The sequence below is a fragment of the Podarcis bocagei genome (genome assembly GCF_964188305.1).
Source record: "Podarcis bocagei genome assembly, chromosome: 11".
Taxonomy (NCBI): domain Eukaryota; kingdom Metazoa; phylum Chordata; class Lepidosauria; order Squamata; family Lacertidae; genus Podarcis; species Podarcis bocagei.
Window position 1 is genome coordinate 64,695,961 of NC_138136.1, and position 15,298 is coordinate 64,711,258.

Sequence of the window (15,298 nt, forward strand, 5' to 3'; positions counted from 1 at the left end):
CTGCTCCAGAGAAGCGGACACGGAGCAATGGATCCAAACTACAAGAAAGAAGATTCCACCTAAACATTAGGAAGAACTTCCTGACAGTAAGAGCTGTTTGACAGTGGAATTTGCTGCCAAGGAGTGTGGTGGAGTCTCCTACTTTGGAGGTCTTTAAGCAGAGGCTTGGCAACCATATGTCAGGAGTGCTCTATGGTGTTTCCTGCTTGGCAGGGGGTTGGAATCGATGGCCCTTGTGGTCTCTTCCAACTCTATGATTCTATGATCTGTCAGGGATGCTTTAGCCGAGATTGCTGCATCGCAGGACGTTGGACTAGATGACCCTTACTCTACACATCTATGAAAGGATTTTGTGGGGAGCACTGAGATTGTGCCTCCATGCAAATGCAGGGCTTTTAATTCCCCTCACACACACACACCCAATGTACCGTATTGGCCCGAATATAAGCCACACTTTAAATTTTCACGATTGGAATTTGGAAGGGAAAAAAAGCTGCAGCTTATATTCGGGCCAATACGGTATATTTGTGCTGAAATGCCTTGTAATAGCAGAGCCTGAGTTTCTGTTCCAAAGGAATTCTTCCCTCAGGGAACCAGCACCCTCTGGTGGCAGAAGACACAAACAGTCCATCCTGGGCAAAAAAGAAATTTGGCAGCTGGAGCAGGAAGTTTCAGGAAGAAGCTTTTAATTTCCAGGGTGTTGCAGATTTCAGTCCTTCCAAAGAACAGCAGCTGGGATATATCTGGGCGGCCAGCGCTGGGCAGGGCAGGGCAAATAGAGGCTTGTGTTGCATCCTTCGGGATCTGGCTAAAGATAGGGGGCATATTTGGGGGGGGAGGGAGTGATGGGGTGAGACCGGGGTCCTGGCAGCAGGGAAAACATCACAGGAAGCGCCCCCTGCCTGGGGTCAACTGGAGGGAGGAAAAGGCAAGAAAGATGAGAGGAGCGCAAAGCCATCTTTCGCCCCATCAAGCATGAGTCCCACACCCTGGAGCAGGCTTCCCCGACCAGGCGCCCCCCCAGCTGCTTTGGATGACAGCTGACAGCCCCAGCCATAGTCAAAATAAAAAAATTCCTTCCAGTAGCACCTTAAAGACCAACTAAGTTAGTTCTTGGTATGAGCTTTCGTGTGCATGCACACTTCTTCAGGCATGCACACGAAAGCTCATACCAAGAACTAACTTAGTTGGTCTTTAAGGTGCTACTGGAAGGATTTTTTTTATTTTGACTATGGCAGACCAACACAGCTACCTATCTACTACTAGCCCCAGCCAGAGCCATTCCCGGCCCCCTTTTTTCCCAGCCTTGCTGGTGTCAGCCTTGGGGCTGGCTCTGGATGGCGGTTGTGGGGAGACTCACAAACGGAGGAGGATCGGAAGCTGCCTTATACAGAATCTCCCCCATCTCGCTCCATATTGCCTACACTGGCTGGCAGAGGCGCTCGGTGGTTTTGTAAGAACGAATCCAGCATCCTGTTCTCCCAGCGGCTGACCAGATGCCTCTTCTGGGAGACCAAGCAGGATTCAAGGGCAACCTCTTCTCCCATAGTTTCCAGCAACTGGGATTCAGAACCATTGCCGCCTCCGACTGTAGAGGAAGAGTATGGCCACCCTGCCTAGAAGCCATCAGTCGCCTTTTCCTCCTCCAAGAATTTGTCCCATCCTCTTTTAAAGCCATCCAGCTTTGTGGCCATCCCTGCCTCTTGTGGGAGGGAGTTCCACTGTCTAATGATGCCCTGCATGTGGCTTACCCCCCTGCAGAAATCCCCATCATGCCCCTCTGGCCATCAGTGGCAAAGGCCGGATGACTGCAGAGGACGCTCTTCACCCCCTCGTGCCCTCCCCCTGCCCAGTGTATGAGCACCCACCTGGCATCAGCCTGGCAATGAGCACTCCACCCCTGGCATAAAGAAATACTTTATTTTATCCTGACTCTTCCAGCGGGTGGGGAGTTTTACCTGACCCCGCTTGGAGATGGCAGGATTGAACCTGGAACCTTCTGCATGCAAAGCAGTTGCTCTACCTCTAAGCTACGGCCTTTTTCCGTAAAGTTCGTGCCCTCTGGTCGTTCCAGGTGCAGAGGGGAGCAGCCATGGCTCTGGGGCTGAGGGATCTGTCTAGGCACATTTGCTACTGGGAGGAGATTCAATTTCACAGCTGATCTCGCCCCCCACGCACTGTGAAATCGTAACCCCTTGCCTCGCCTTTGCGCCGGCTTGTTTCGCTCCCTCTTGGGTTTCTGAAACAAAGCTTCTTGGAAGCCAAGCTCAGAGGAGGAGGCCCAGAGTTCGGTGGCAGGGAACATGCGTTGGCATGTGAAGGCTCCCCCATGGCATATCCAGTTAAAAGTATCTCAGGTTGCAGAGTAACACAGCTTCATGCATGATCACGAACTCAGTGCTCTTGCGAAAGCAACACTATACATGATGGATGACACCGGAATTGACTCCCTGCTCATGAGTCAAACCACGCCTGGCGGAATTTGAGCTCCCCTTCCAAACAAGAGTCCTTTAAAGGGGAGAGCAGAGCTCATCTTCCTTCTTCTAAGTTAAAGCTAAAAACCTCTTTAACTGTTTAAGGGGATCTTCACAAGGAAGGCAATTTAGGGCTCTTCCCAGGGGAAAGTGGCAGGGAAAGTGGAAGCGGAGACAAGCCCTTAGTTGAACTTTTAATGCATGGGTAGGCAAACTAAGGCCCGGGGGCCGGATCTGGCCCAATCGCCTTCTCAATCCGGCCCACGGACCGTCCGGGAATCAGTGTGTTTTTACATGAGTTGAATGTGTGTTTTTGTTTAAAATGCATCTCTGGGTTATTTGTGGGGCATAGGAATTCGTTCACCCCCAAAAAAAATATATAGTCTGCCCCCCACAAGGTCTGAGGGACAGTGGACTGGCCCCCTGCTGAAAAAGTTTGCTGACCCCTGTTTTAAGGGAAAGGTACCATAAGTGGTTCTAAAGGTAAAGGTAAAGGGACCCCTGACCGTTAGGTCCAGTTGTGGCCGACTCTGGGGTTGTGGCGCTCATCTCACTTTACTGGCCAAGGGAGCCGGCGTACAGCTTCCAGGTCATGTGGCCAGCATGACTAAGCCGCTTCTGACGAACCAGAGCAGCGCACAGAAATGCCATTTACCTTCCCACCAGAGCGGTACCTATTTATCTACTTGCACTTTGACGTGCTTTCGAACTGCTAGGTTGGCAGGAGCAGGGACTGAGCAACAGGATTCGAACCACCGACCTTCTGATCGGCAAGTCCTAGGCTCAGTGGTTTTACCCACAGCGCCACCCACGTCCCTTTCAGTAGTTCTACTAATCCTTTTTTAAAAATCAAATATCTGCACGAGGTACCACTGTATGGCATTACCAGAACTGTACATGTGTTTTAAATTTCTGTTCTTACGGTGGTTTTCTGCTACTTCCAGAGATACAATTTCCTAGCGAATGTTGTGATGCTGCCTTTCTCTTGCTGAAGCACACTCAGCCGGACTTTGGGTGCAGTTTCTATCATGCCACCAAGACCTCTTTTTGGGGGGTGGGGGAGTGAAGAGCCTCAGCCCCAGAGCCAGAGCATCGATTTTGCATGCATAAGCCTCAGGTTTGATCACCAGTGACATTCCCAGATAGACCAAAACCCTGGAAGGCGACTGACCCGTTGCTGACCACCTGCTTTGGCTGACCACACATCCCATTTCTACTGCGCCGACATACCTTGTCACGGCTGCACCCTTTTGTCTCTCCTGCACATCCGGAGCCAAGGGAAGAAGTAGAAGCAGCCCCAATAAATCCTGCAAGAGAGAAAGGGGGGGGGGAGATCCAGGCTGCTGAGCAGAGAGGCTCCCACCTCAGGGAGGGAGAAGACCTGCAGGAGGGAAAGGAATGTGCTCCCAGGCTCCTGAGAAGCAAGAGAGAGGATAGGTCAGACCAGTGGCTGATCTAGTTCTCACAGGGAGCCTGTGGGAGAAGCCTGTGGGAAACTCTTAGGCAGGATTCAAGCACAAAAGGGCTCTTTTCTCCTGTGGTTTCCAGGAACCGGTTTTCAGAAGCATTGCTGCCTTGACTGTGGAGGCAGAACGCAGCCACCCTGGCTAGTAATACTAATACTAATAATAATTTATTACTTATACCCTGCCCATCTGGCTGGGCTTCCCCAGCCACTCTGGGCAGCTTCCAACAAAATATTAAAATACAGCAAATGCATCAAACATTAAAAGCTTCCCTAAACAGGGCTGCCTTCAGATGTCTTCTAAAAGTCTGGTAGTTATTTTTCTCTTTGGCATCTGGTGGGAGGGCGTTCCACAGGGCAGGCGCCGCCACCGAGAAGGCCCTCTGCCTGGTTCCCTGTAACTTGGCTTTGCGCAGTGAGGGAACCGCCAGGAGGCCCTTCGTGCTGAACCGCAGTGTCCGGGCAGAATGATGGAGGTGGAGGCGCTTCTTCAGATCTACTGGACTGAGGCTGTTTAGGGCTTTAAAGGTCAGCACCCTGGAATTGCTTCTGCACTCACTCTTCGTGGACCGACTCTGACTCCCAGTCCAGCCTCCAGCCATTAGACTCCAGCCCTTCCTCTTGCCGAATGAGGTCTCCACCCTGCAGGAAAGAGAGTCAGCGTTGCACCTCAGCACCTCAGCATCAGCATCTCAGGCACCGTCATCAGCCAAGCCACATAGCTACATTGCATTGCCAACAATCCCGCAATATGAACATGAGAAGAGCCTGCAGGATCAGGCCAAGAACCCATCTAAACCAGCATGCCATTCCCACAGTGGCTAAACAGCTGTCATTATGGGAGACCGAGCATAAAAACAACACTCTCCCCTCCTGTGGGTTCCAGCTGGTATTCTGAAACAGGGGCAGAACATCTCCTATTGCCGTGCAGGGTGGGTGAGCTTGCAGGGCTCTGTGCATGCCCATGGGGGGTGAGGGGGCATGTCATGGGGCACACTCATACACTGGAGCCCAGCAGAGGAGAGAGGCAGTGAAGCCACTGCTCTGCCTGTCCTCCTGTCCACTGCTTCTGCCCCTGGGGGCAGGTCTGATGCAGAAGTGGAGCTGCAGCCAGCTGGCCTCCCCCTCCCTTTTGGCTGGCCCAGGGGTGGCCGTAAGGAGAAGGAGCGCTGAAGGCTGTGCCCGGGCGCAGCTTCCCTCAGTGAGGCAGCCTGCCATGACGGAACCTGGTTGTGTCCCTCAAAAAAAAAATGAGAGGCACAAATACAAGATGGGGGACACCTGGCTTGAGAGCAGTACATGTGAAAAGGATCTAGGAGTCTTGGTTGACCACAAACTTGACATGAGCCAACAGTGTGACGCGGCAGCTAAAAAAGCCAATGCAATTCTGGGTCTCATCAATAGGAGTATAGCATCTAGATCAAGGGAAGTAACAGTGCCACTGTATTCTGCTCTGGTCAGACCTCACCTGGAGTACTGTGTCCAGTTCTGGGCACCACAGTTCAAGAGGGACACTGACAAACTGGAACGTGTCCAGAGGAGGGCAACCAAAATGGTCAAAGGCCTGGAAACGATGCCTTATGAGGAACGGCTAAGGGAGCTGGGCATGTTTAGCCTGGAGAAGAGGAGGTTAAGGGGTGATATGATAGCCATGTTCAAATATATAAAAGGATGTCACATAGAGGAGGGAGAAAGGTTGTTTTCTGCTGCTCCAGAGAAGCGGACACGGAGCAATGGATCCAAACTACAAGAAAGAAGATTCCACCTAAACCTTAGGAAGAACTTCCTGACAGTAAGAGCTGTTTGACAGTGGAATTTGCTGCCAAGGAGTGTGGTGGAGTCTCCTACTTTGGAGGTCTTTAAGCAGAGGCTTGACATCCATATGTCAGGAGTGCTCTGATGGTGTTTCCTGCTTGGCAGGGGGTTGGACTCGATGGCCCTTGGGGTCTCTTCCAACTCTATGATTCTATGATTCTATGTCCCTCAAAAAAATGTGCCTGAGTCTACCCCCCTACCCCCATGCTATGCCAAGCTATGCTATGCCTTACAGGGTCCTTGCTGCAGGATCACATTCATCCAATGCTTTACCAACTGCACTGGCTCCCGGTGGAGTACAGGGTCAGGTTTAAGGTGCTGGTTTTGACCTTTAAAGCCCAATGCAGCCTAGGACCCTCGTACCTATGGGACCGCCTCTCCTGGTATGCCCCGCGGAGGACCTTAAGGTCCACAAATAACAACACTGTGGAGGTCCCGAGCCTCAAGGAGGTTAGATTGGTCTCAACTAGGGCCAGGGCCTTTTCAGTACTGGCCCCGACTTGGTGGAATGCTCTGTCCCAAGAAACTAGGGCCCTGCGGGACTTGACATCTTTCCACAGTCAGTCTGACCCTTGTGTTTCCCTTCCCTTATGGTTTATCAGCTACTTTAAAATGAGGCTGCATTTTAAATTGCATTTTAACCTGTATTTTAAATTGGGGTTTCCCCCCCTCTATTTCCCCCCTATTATGTTTTTACTGTGATTTTTTTATTGGTGTTAGCCACCCTGAACCCAGCTCTGGCTGGGGAAGGCAGGGTATAAATAAAAATTATGATGATGATGATGCTCAGAAGCATTTCTGCCTCTGACTGTGGAGGCATCCATTGTCTGTACCTTCAATACCAGCTGCTAGAAACCGCAAGCCAGGAGAAGGTTTGAGTGCTTGCTGGTTTCCCATTGAGGCTTGTGGTTGGTCCCTGTGTGATGGGCCCCCGGCCTGATCCAGAAGGCTCTCCTTGTGTTCTTGTGGTTCAGCTGTTCCCTCCACCACCACCACCTCCAGACATCCTTCAGAATTGCCCACTTGCCTGAAGGCGGCACTTCTCTCCTTTCGCGTCCTGCTGCAGAGGCCTCTTCACCTCCTGGCTGCTCTGCGGAGGAAACGATGGAGAAGGTCAGGACCCTTGTAAGGCCGCGTGTGTGTTTGTGTGGTTGGAGGGCACAAAGTCCGCAAGGCTTTCCTGTCCTTGGCCCTACCTGCTCCACATATTCTGCTCCTTGCACCAACGGATCCTCACTCGCTTCGGTTTCCAGCTGCTGCTGCTGCTGCTTTTTCTGGGGGCAGATACGGAGAGAACAGAGGTTCATCCGGACTGCGCCATCTGTTTTTAGGGAGCAGCGAAGTCGCCTGCCTGGTATCAACAGGGAGTTCAAAAGTGTGGGAGATGCCACACTAAAATGGCTATTGAGCGGCATCTGCAGTAGTGCCAATTCTGCCAATTGCAGCAGTCGAGTGGGCATGCTTGGGATAAGGCGATTTCGTAGGCAAACTAGTCCCAAGTTGCTCAGGGCTTTACAGTGGTAACTCGGGTTAGAGACACTTCAGGTTACATACGCTTCAGGTTACAGACTCCACTAACCGAGAAATAGTACCTCGGGTTAAGAACTTTGCTTCAAGGTGAGAACAGAAATCGCGCAGCGGCAGTGGGAGGCCCCATTAGCTAAAGTGGTGCTTCAGTTTAAGAACAGTTTCAGGTTAAGAACGGACCTCCGGAACGGATTAAGTACATAACCAGAGGTACCACTGTATATACTAACACTATAGGGACGCAGAGGCGGAGCTTCATGCTCTGGCACTGGGGGACGTGGCTGGCGCATGTCCTGGGGGGCGTGGTGCGTCACCTGCAGGGGCGTGGCACCCAGCAGGTGGGGGGGCAGCCGCGGTGGCAGCCCACCAGGATCACACTGCCAGTTCAAAAGCATGCCAGTGCAAGTAGATAAATAGGTAGCACTGTGGCAGGAAGGTAAACAGCTTTTCCGTGCGCTCTGGTTTCCGTTACGGTGTCCTGTTGCACCAGAAGCGGTTTAGTCCTGTTGGCCACATGACCCGGAAAGCTGTCTGTGGGCAAATGCCAGCTCTCTCAGCCTGAAAGCGAGATGTGCTCTGCAACCCCATAGTCGCCTTTGACTGGACTTAACTGTCCAGGGGTCCTTCACCTTACCTTACCTTTTACCTATACTAACTTGCAACCAGCGTAGGTCTACTGACCTGGTAACCATGGTCTCCCCTCTTGGCTTTGCAGTTGTCTCTTCTGTCCCAACGTAGCCCAGACATCATCTCTCTCCTGTCTGACATGGACTGGGCAGTGGGGGCTTTGGGGGAATTGAGGCTGTACATCTCAGTCAACAGAGACTCCATGGCCACAGCAGAAGCCCCTGAGGACACCAAATACTTGGGTCAGCTGCACCCAAGAAGTGGGACTATCCCCCGCCTTGCCCTGCCCTCCCTTTCCCATGAAGTGGAAGATTGCACCATCTCTTTAGGGTTCAGCTGCCCCTATCTGTTAGAATTCCTGCTCCATGGTGGCAGTCATGGGATTGTTGTCTTTCACATGACGGTGTATGTTTTGACTCCACAAAGTGGGAAGTGATGGAGACAGGATGCTTGTGTTCCTGTGTTCCGTGAAGTGGGACTATTGTCCTTTGCTCTTTGCTGTCTGATGCTAGAGAGAGAGGGAGCCATGTTGCAGTGCTCCATGTGTGTTTATATGTAAATAAAGTAGATTAGCCAAAATGCTGAGTTGCTGAGGTCTGTTACGCAAGATGCGAAGACTCTGTGGATCCCTAAGTGTACCAGTGTCTGTTGGCAGCGGTTGCTGTGATGTTCGGGAGAAGAAAGCTTTTGAAGCTCCTGAACGATCGACCAGGAGTGAGGGAACATGCCAGTCGGGCATGTGTCTCTGCCAGGGTCCTACTTGAGAGTAGGACGAGCTCCTGGAAGAACATCCTTCTCCCCATCGGGTGATCTTAATATATGTCCACATTGCTGTTGACTGCTCTGGAACCTTATGGTGATGGGCAGGGAAGGGAAGGACACAACCAATTGTAAGAGCTGTTCAGCAATGGAACAGACTCCCTCAGAAGGTGGTGGACTCTCCCTTCCTGGAGGTTTTTAAGCAGAGGTTGGATGGCCATCTGTGAGGGATTCAGAACCTAAGAATAGCCTGCAGGATCAGGCCAATGGCCCATCTAGTCCAGCATCCTGTTCTCACAGTGGCCAGTCAGGCGCCCATTATGGGAAGCCAGCAAACAGGATCTGACCACAAGAGTAGCCCTCTCCGTCCCTGCAGTTTTCAGCAGCTAGTATTCAGAAGCATCACTGCCTCCAGCCATGGAGAGTTCTCCCCTCCTCCACGAATTTGTCCAATCCTCTTTTCAAGCCATCCTAGTTGGTGGCCATCCCTGCCTCCAGTGGGAGGGAGTTCCATAGGACAATGCTGTGCTGAGTCTCCCAATGCTCAGCTTCGCTGGGTGTCCACCAGTTGTGATCCAGCCACATCTGGAAGGCCACAGGTTGTTGCAGGAATTTATGTATAGGTGGGGGGGCGGTTGCCCCTCCAGCAGATATCATGCACATGCAGCCCACTACCAAAATCAGCACAATCACTTTTGTGACTTTTTGTATGAGTGATGTAGTTGGGGGGGGGGTGTAACATGGGAATTAGCAGCTAATAAAAGTTTGGGTTCTCTTTTGTCTGGGGCTTCCATCTTGTTCCACCTGGTGGCAGGTGGGAGTCCTGTTGCGACCGTCTTCAATAAAGACCAAGCCTACTGGCTGCTGTTTTGCTCTGGGATTCCTGGCTGGTGCCTGTCAGGGAACTGCAGGCAGCGAGGGAGGAAAGAATTAGAGGATACAGGGAACGATCCCCACTGATCAGTACGGAGTCCTCCTCAGAAGACAGAGAAGAGGATAGTGAGTCTGGGGAGGAAGGGGTGCTTCAGAGAGAGGGGGATCCACGTCACAGGGGAAAATGGAAGGGGCTGAGCTGTTGGCTGTGTTGGTCTCGAGGGAGAGGGAAAAGAGAAAGTACCGTATTTTTCGCTCTATAACACGCACCTGACCATAACACGCATGTAGTTTTTAGAGGAGGAAAATCTGTAGGCATGCCACTCGTAGGCATTTCCTCCATAACACGCACAGACATTTCCCCTTACTTTCTAGGAGGAAAAAAGTGAGTGTTATGGTGCAAAAAATACGGTAGTTAGAGCAACGCGTCATGAGAGACGGGTCACTTTGTTTATTCTGCATGTAATCTTGTCAGAAGAAAATAAAGAAAGGAATTTATGGCTGGCTGCCGGGAGTGTTTTTCTGCTAAGTGCAGCAACGCATGCAGCTGGCTAGCTGACAGTGCCCTTGTTTTTTGTCCAAGGGAGCCCTCAGATTTCTCTCTTAACAAGGTTCCCCATCCCTATCTTAACAGATGCAGCCAGCAGACCCACCTCCTGGTGTGAAACAGGTCTCCGTTAAGAAGTGCTCCAGGAACAGGGAAGGGAAACGAGGCCCTCCTCAAGTGTCAACAGAGTCCACCTTCCGAGTCGCTCAGTCCGACCAGCCAGACTCTGGTGCCCAGCTGTGCCAGAGCTTCTGCTGCCTCCCAGTTCAACGGAGGACACCTGTGGCCAGCAGGGAGCTGGCTCAGGGGGAACCGCCAAGAAGACCACCTCTCTGAGAGGCAAGAGGTCACACAACAGCCTCTGGCAGTGGCTGAGTGGGGGCAAATTGCGGCACCTTCAAATCCGATGGGAAGAGGGTAACCCAAGATGGCCTCCACCAGAGTCAGTTGCTCCATCCTCTGCTGGGATTCCGTGGTTCTGTGACCCCAAAGAGACAGCGGAAAGAAGGTCAACGCCAGGCTGAGGCAGCTGGCATGGCCTCTCTCACTGGGAAGCTGTTCACCAGATGTTCTGCTCTCTCTCAGTATCATATGAGCGCTCTCTGTTTCCCCCTGTTATAGGAATTCTAAGGTCTTATATATATAAAATAAATGTTCGTAAATGTACAAGGCAAACACACACATAAGTATATAAACCACGTGTCTGAAATAGTAAAGATAAAAAGGTAAAGGGACCCCTGACCATTAGGCCCAGTCATGGCTGACTCTGGGGTTGTGGCACTCATCTCGCTTTACTGGCCGAGGGAGCCGGCATACAGCTTCCGGGTCATGTGGCCAGCAGAACTAAGCCGCTTCTGGCGAACCAGAGCAGCGCACGGAAACGCCGTTTACCTTCCTGCCGGAGCGGTACCTATTTATCTATTTGCACTTTGATGTGCTTTCGAGCTGCTAGGTTGGCAGGAGCTGGGACCGAGCAACGGGAGCTTACCCTGTCGCCAGGATTCAAACCGCCGACCTTCTGATCAGCAAGTCCTAGGCTCTGTGGTTTAACCCACAGCACCACCCGCGTCCCTATGTCTGAAATAGTACAGGAGAACAATCCTGAAGCCATTTTGACTCTCCCAAATGGACCTCAACTATTTCTCTGCAAGGAGGAAGGAAATGGGGGAAGCTTTCCAATGGTCTTTGGACTGTAGGGGCTGCTTACATCTCCCTGTAAATACAGCCTGGCAAGTATCTGTTCAGCTGAGCACACTCTCAATATGCGTAAGAGATTCTGGAACTAAGTATTTACCATCTCCAAGGAATGGCCAGGCTACCCAGAACATGCAATCAAGTAAGGCATTATCAGGTATCCTGGCAGACAGGAGAGAAGCAGCACACTCAAATTTCTGCTGGAGACCACCTCTTTCTGTGATGTATGGATGATATTTTGGGTTGCAAAAAGATCAGGCTTACTAGCTGCTTTGCTCCTCAATATTCTCTGCTTGGCCTCTGTTATTTACTCCTACCGATAGGGAACCTACATAAGGACTCTATACGGGCTCTTGGGTACCCCATAAGGGAAAAGGAGCAGTTTTTTTCTTACAACACCCCAAGCATCTTATTGTTTCAGATGTTGGGAGCCGTCCTCACTCTGCCGAGTGGTAGCAAATTTCCCAGGGGTTCCAGGCCTACCCAGAGTTTGTGCTTCTTTGGAGAACCGAAGATGCAGTGGAGACGGTTGTAGCTTTAAGAAATATGGTTTATTTCACACCTTCAGTCTGAGTCCATGTGCTCCCATATTGTAAACTGCCCTGTGATCCTCAGATGAAGGGCAGTATAGGAATTCAATAAATAAATTAGATACAAATGGAGGGGTTTTTTTTGTTTTGCTTTGCTTTTAAGCATGTTAGTTAAAACCAGTGCTTTTTTCTTTTTTTAAAAAAAAATGTTTTGGGATACTCTCATTTTGACTCAAGAAAATCACCATTTTTCAGTTCAAATCAGGAAAAATAAATCCAGTAAATGGACAAAAGTACAAAGATTCAAAAAATGTTTAGGGGTATTCGTACTTCTGCATACCCCCAGAAAAAAAAACACTGGTTAAAACCGTCAAACCTGGCTTCAGTTAAAGTGCCCCGCTGGAAGGCAGAAGATTGGAAAAAGTTTAAAGACTATTTACAGAAATATTGTAAAATTAATGAATGTTAGAATGATGTTGGATAGAAATTAAGTGGTTTTTAGCTGTAATACTATAAGGGAATATGAAAAATGGATTATTAATAGGTAAAAATTTAATGTCACAATATTTTAAGATTAAAGATTAGGATAAATAAAGAGGGGAAGGATTTGCTGAACTAACAAATTGAACTGGAATACAAAAAAGGGAGGCGCGAGGAGGTCCGGGAAACAAGCTAATGAAAAATAAGTAATGGAAAGATTGAGTTGTTTTTAACTGTTTTTTTTTATTTTTTTTATTTTTTCTTTTTTCATTTTGTAATATCTTGAAAATTTTAATAAATATCTTTTTTAAAAAAAATAAAGTGCCCCGCTGGGCTCAAAAAAGTATTGAGCAAGTGCCAGGCATTCAGTGAAGAGGGTGTGTGCTGTCTGACCTCAACTGGAAGGGAGTTCCACAGATTTGGGTCTACCATACTGAATGCTTCTAGTTTAGGGTCGCCATAGGTCTGGAATTTTACAGACATTGCTGGGATTTGGCTGCCAGAAACAGTGTCTGGGAGAAAATGTCGCTTAAATGTCCAGAAGTGTTGGAAGTGTGCATTTCTCTAATTTTATGCCCCTCAGGCTCCCTTCAGAATCTGCCATCCCACGGCCCCATGAGATGCAAAGCGTCCTGTTTGTGTAAATGCTCAATGCTGTGCTTCTTTTACACACTGCCTGGAAGAAGAGGCCCCGTGGCCCCGCACCCACACTTTCTCCGCTACACGTGAGCAGCGCATGAACTGCGCTTCTCTCTCTGTATCTCTGAGCATTCTGGATTAGTTGCCGTTTCTGGGTCACCTTCAAAGGTAGCCCCACACAGAGCCCATTGCAGAAGTCCAAGCGGGAGATAACTAGAGCATGCACCACTCTGGTGAGACAGTCTGCGGGCAGGGAGGGTCTCATACTGTGTACCAAGTGGAGCTGATAGACAGCTGCCCTGGACACAGAATGGACCTGCGCCTCCATGGACAGCTGTGAGTCCAAAATGACTCCCCTGCTGTGCACCTGGTCCTTCAAAGGATGATGATTTCAGGCCCACGGCTCCCAGTCCTGCCTGAAGATGCTGCCTGTCAGGGATTGAGTCTCGGACTGTGAAGCTACAGCCTCTCCATTGACTGACTTCTTTATTTTTTTCGCTCCTAGGGAAAAGTATTCAGATTCATGGGGGAGTGAAAGTCAGGGGAAAGTTAGAGCGTAGAAAGTACCTGGTGCATCAGCTAAGATGGGTGACTGTACATGAAACCAACCTTGCTTTCCCTCTGAAAAAAAGCAGAAGAGAGCTCCGAGGAAGGAAGGAAGGATTGATCCCTCGGTTCTGTGTTCTTCAAATGGGGAAATGCTAATTCTCAGCTGCTGTGAATATCGGAAAGGAACATACCAGGAAGAGTTCAAGGGGAAGAGTTGCTGTTTGGGGAGCTGTCTGGCATTGGCCAGACGCAAAGTTGCATGCAGGTTTTCAGGTTTCACAGAACTCTTTCTCAGAAAAGAGTAAGCCTGAAACTTCCCCGCATGCTTGCACCAGACTAGGAACAGGCAGCTGAGGGTCCGATCTGGATCATAACAACTGACCCCCCCCCCATTGTACTCTTTATTATTATTATTATTGTGGTGTCCTTTCGCTCACTTTAAGCAAGTGGATTAGGAGTTCTGGAGGGGGAAATGAATTGATTTTTTTCCTGGAAATAATCCCAATGCAAATTAGGGTGATTTTCAATGGATAATTTGCATTGTGTAAAAATCTTTTTTTATTATGGTGTCCATTTGTTCACTTTAAGCAAGTGGAGTGGGTTTTCGGTGGGGGGAATCAATTCATTTCCTATGCAAATTAGAGTGATTTTCAGTAGATAATTTGCACTGGGGGGGGATTCTGGTACCCTAGACCTCATTTTACTTATATTTAGTAACCAAAGCTAAAAACCTTGAAACTGCCCGGGTTGGACGGCATCTGTTAGGGATTCTTTGCTGCAATTCCTGCATTGCAGGGGGTTGGACGAGATGACCGCAAGGGGACTCTGCGATTCGATGAGGCTTGCCTAACATCTATTTGCAACTGGCAGCCCAATGAATTTATGAAACAAAAGATTTTCTGCAGAAAAAATAAGTGTTGGGAAATTTTCTGCTCCGCATCCCTGCTTTGAATGGAGTTTGTTCCTTATCCCCCTCGGGCAAAGAGACTGAAGGGGTTCTTTGTGTGCTCGCGCGAAAGCGTTCAAGGGTTTGTTCCCAGTATCTTCAGTGTTGCAAGACAACGCCGGGTGTTTCTCTACGCCCCACTTCCTTGATTCAAAACATGGCCCCCGTAAAAATAAGCAGTCGTCCAAGGCTCCCCACACACCTTTGCAAATCAACAGGCATTGTTTCAGCTGCTTTGTTGTGTGTTTTGGAGGGGGGAATCCCCTTCTGAACTGAGCAGGGTTGGCAGAGGCACATTCTTGGCAAATATTACTGTCAGGAGGATTAGATGCGGTAGCATTAGGGTGGCATCCACAAGAGGTGGCTGGAAGTGGGCCTCAGACCCCCCACATGCATACACCTGAGCAAACACAGTGCCCTTCGCCCCATAGATCTGCCCAGAGTGGGCACTGTGCCCCTCCTGAAAGAATCCAGCACTTGGATCCTCAGTTGCCTGGGCAGGAGGAGCCCACAATTTGAGTTATTTTATTTATGAATAACTTTTTTTTGGGTTTTATAAACAAGGATAAAAAGGTAAAGGGACCCCTGACCATTAGGTCCAGTCACGGCCGACTCTGGGGTTGTGGCGCTCATCTTGCTTTATTGGCCGAGGGAGCTTCCGGGTCATGTGGCCAGCATGACTAAGCCGCTTCTGGCGAACCAGAGCAGCGCACAGACACGCTGTTTACCTTCCCGCCGGAGTGGTACCTATTTATCTACTTGCAATTTGACATGCTTTAGAACTGCTTTCGACCAAGCAACGGGAGCTCACCCGGTCACAGGGATTTTAACCACCAATCTTCTGATCAGCAAGTCCTAGGCTCTGTGGTTTAA

The 15,298-nt window shown here is 49.9% G+C and overlaps 1 protein-coding gene across 3 annotated transcripts; it reads right to left on the bottom strand.

The window, feature by feature from the left end:
- Window positions 1-669: 669 nt before the first annotated feature.
- LOC308597357 (uncharacterized protein) lies at window positions 670-10,575 on the bottom strand. Of its 3 annotated transcripts, none has more exons than XM_081213276.1 (7): window positions 10,194-10,575; window positions 7,963-8,129; window positions 6,951-7,022; window positions 6,782-6,844; window positions 4,499-4,581; window positions 3,705-3,781; window positions 670-912 (listed from the first exon to the last, which is right to left on the bottom strand). In XM_081213276.1, the coding sequence occupies exons 2-6, from the start codon at window positions 8,110-8,112 to the stop codon at window positions 3,709-3,711; spliced, it is 441 nt and encodes a 146-aa protein (XP_081069402.1). In that variant the 5' UTR covers window positions 8,113-8,129; window positions 10,194-10,575; the 3' UTR covers window positions 670-912; window positions 3,705-3,708. The 3 variants fall into 3 exon arrangements, with proteins under 3 accessions (XP_081069402.1, XP_081069401.1, XP_081069403.1); XM_081213275.1 differs by having other exon boundaries at window positions 6,951-7,028; window positions 10,194-10,574; XM_081213277.1 differs by lacking the exon at window positions 6,951-7,022 and having other exon boundaries at window positions 10,194-10,572.
- Between the last annotated feature and the right edge of the window lie 4,723 nt (window positions 10,576-15,298).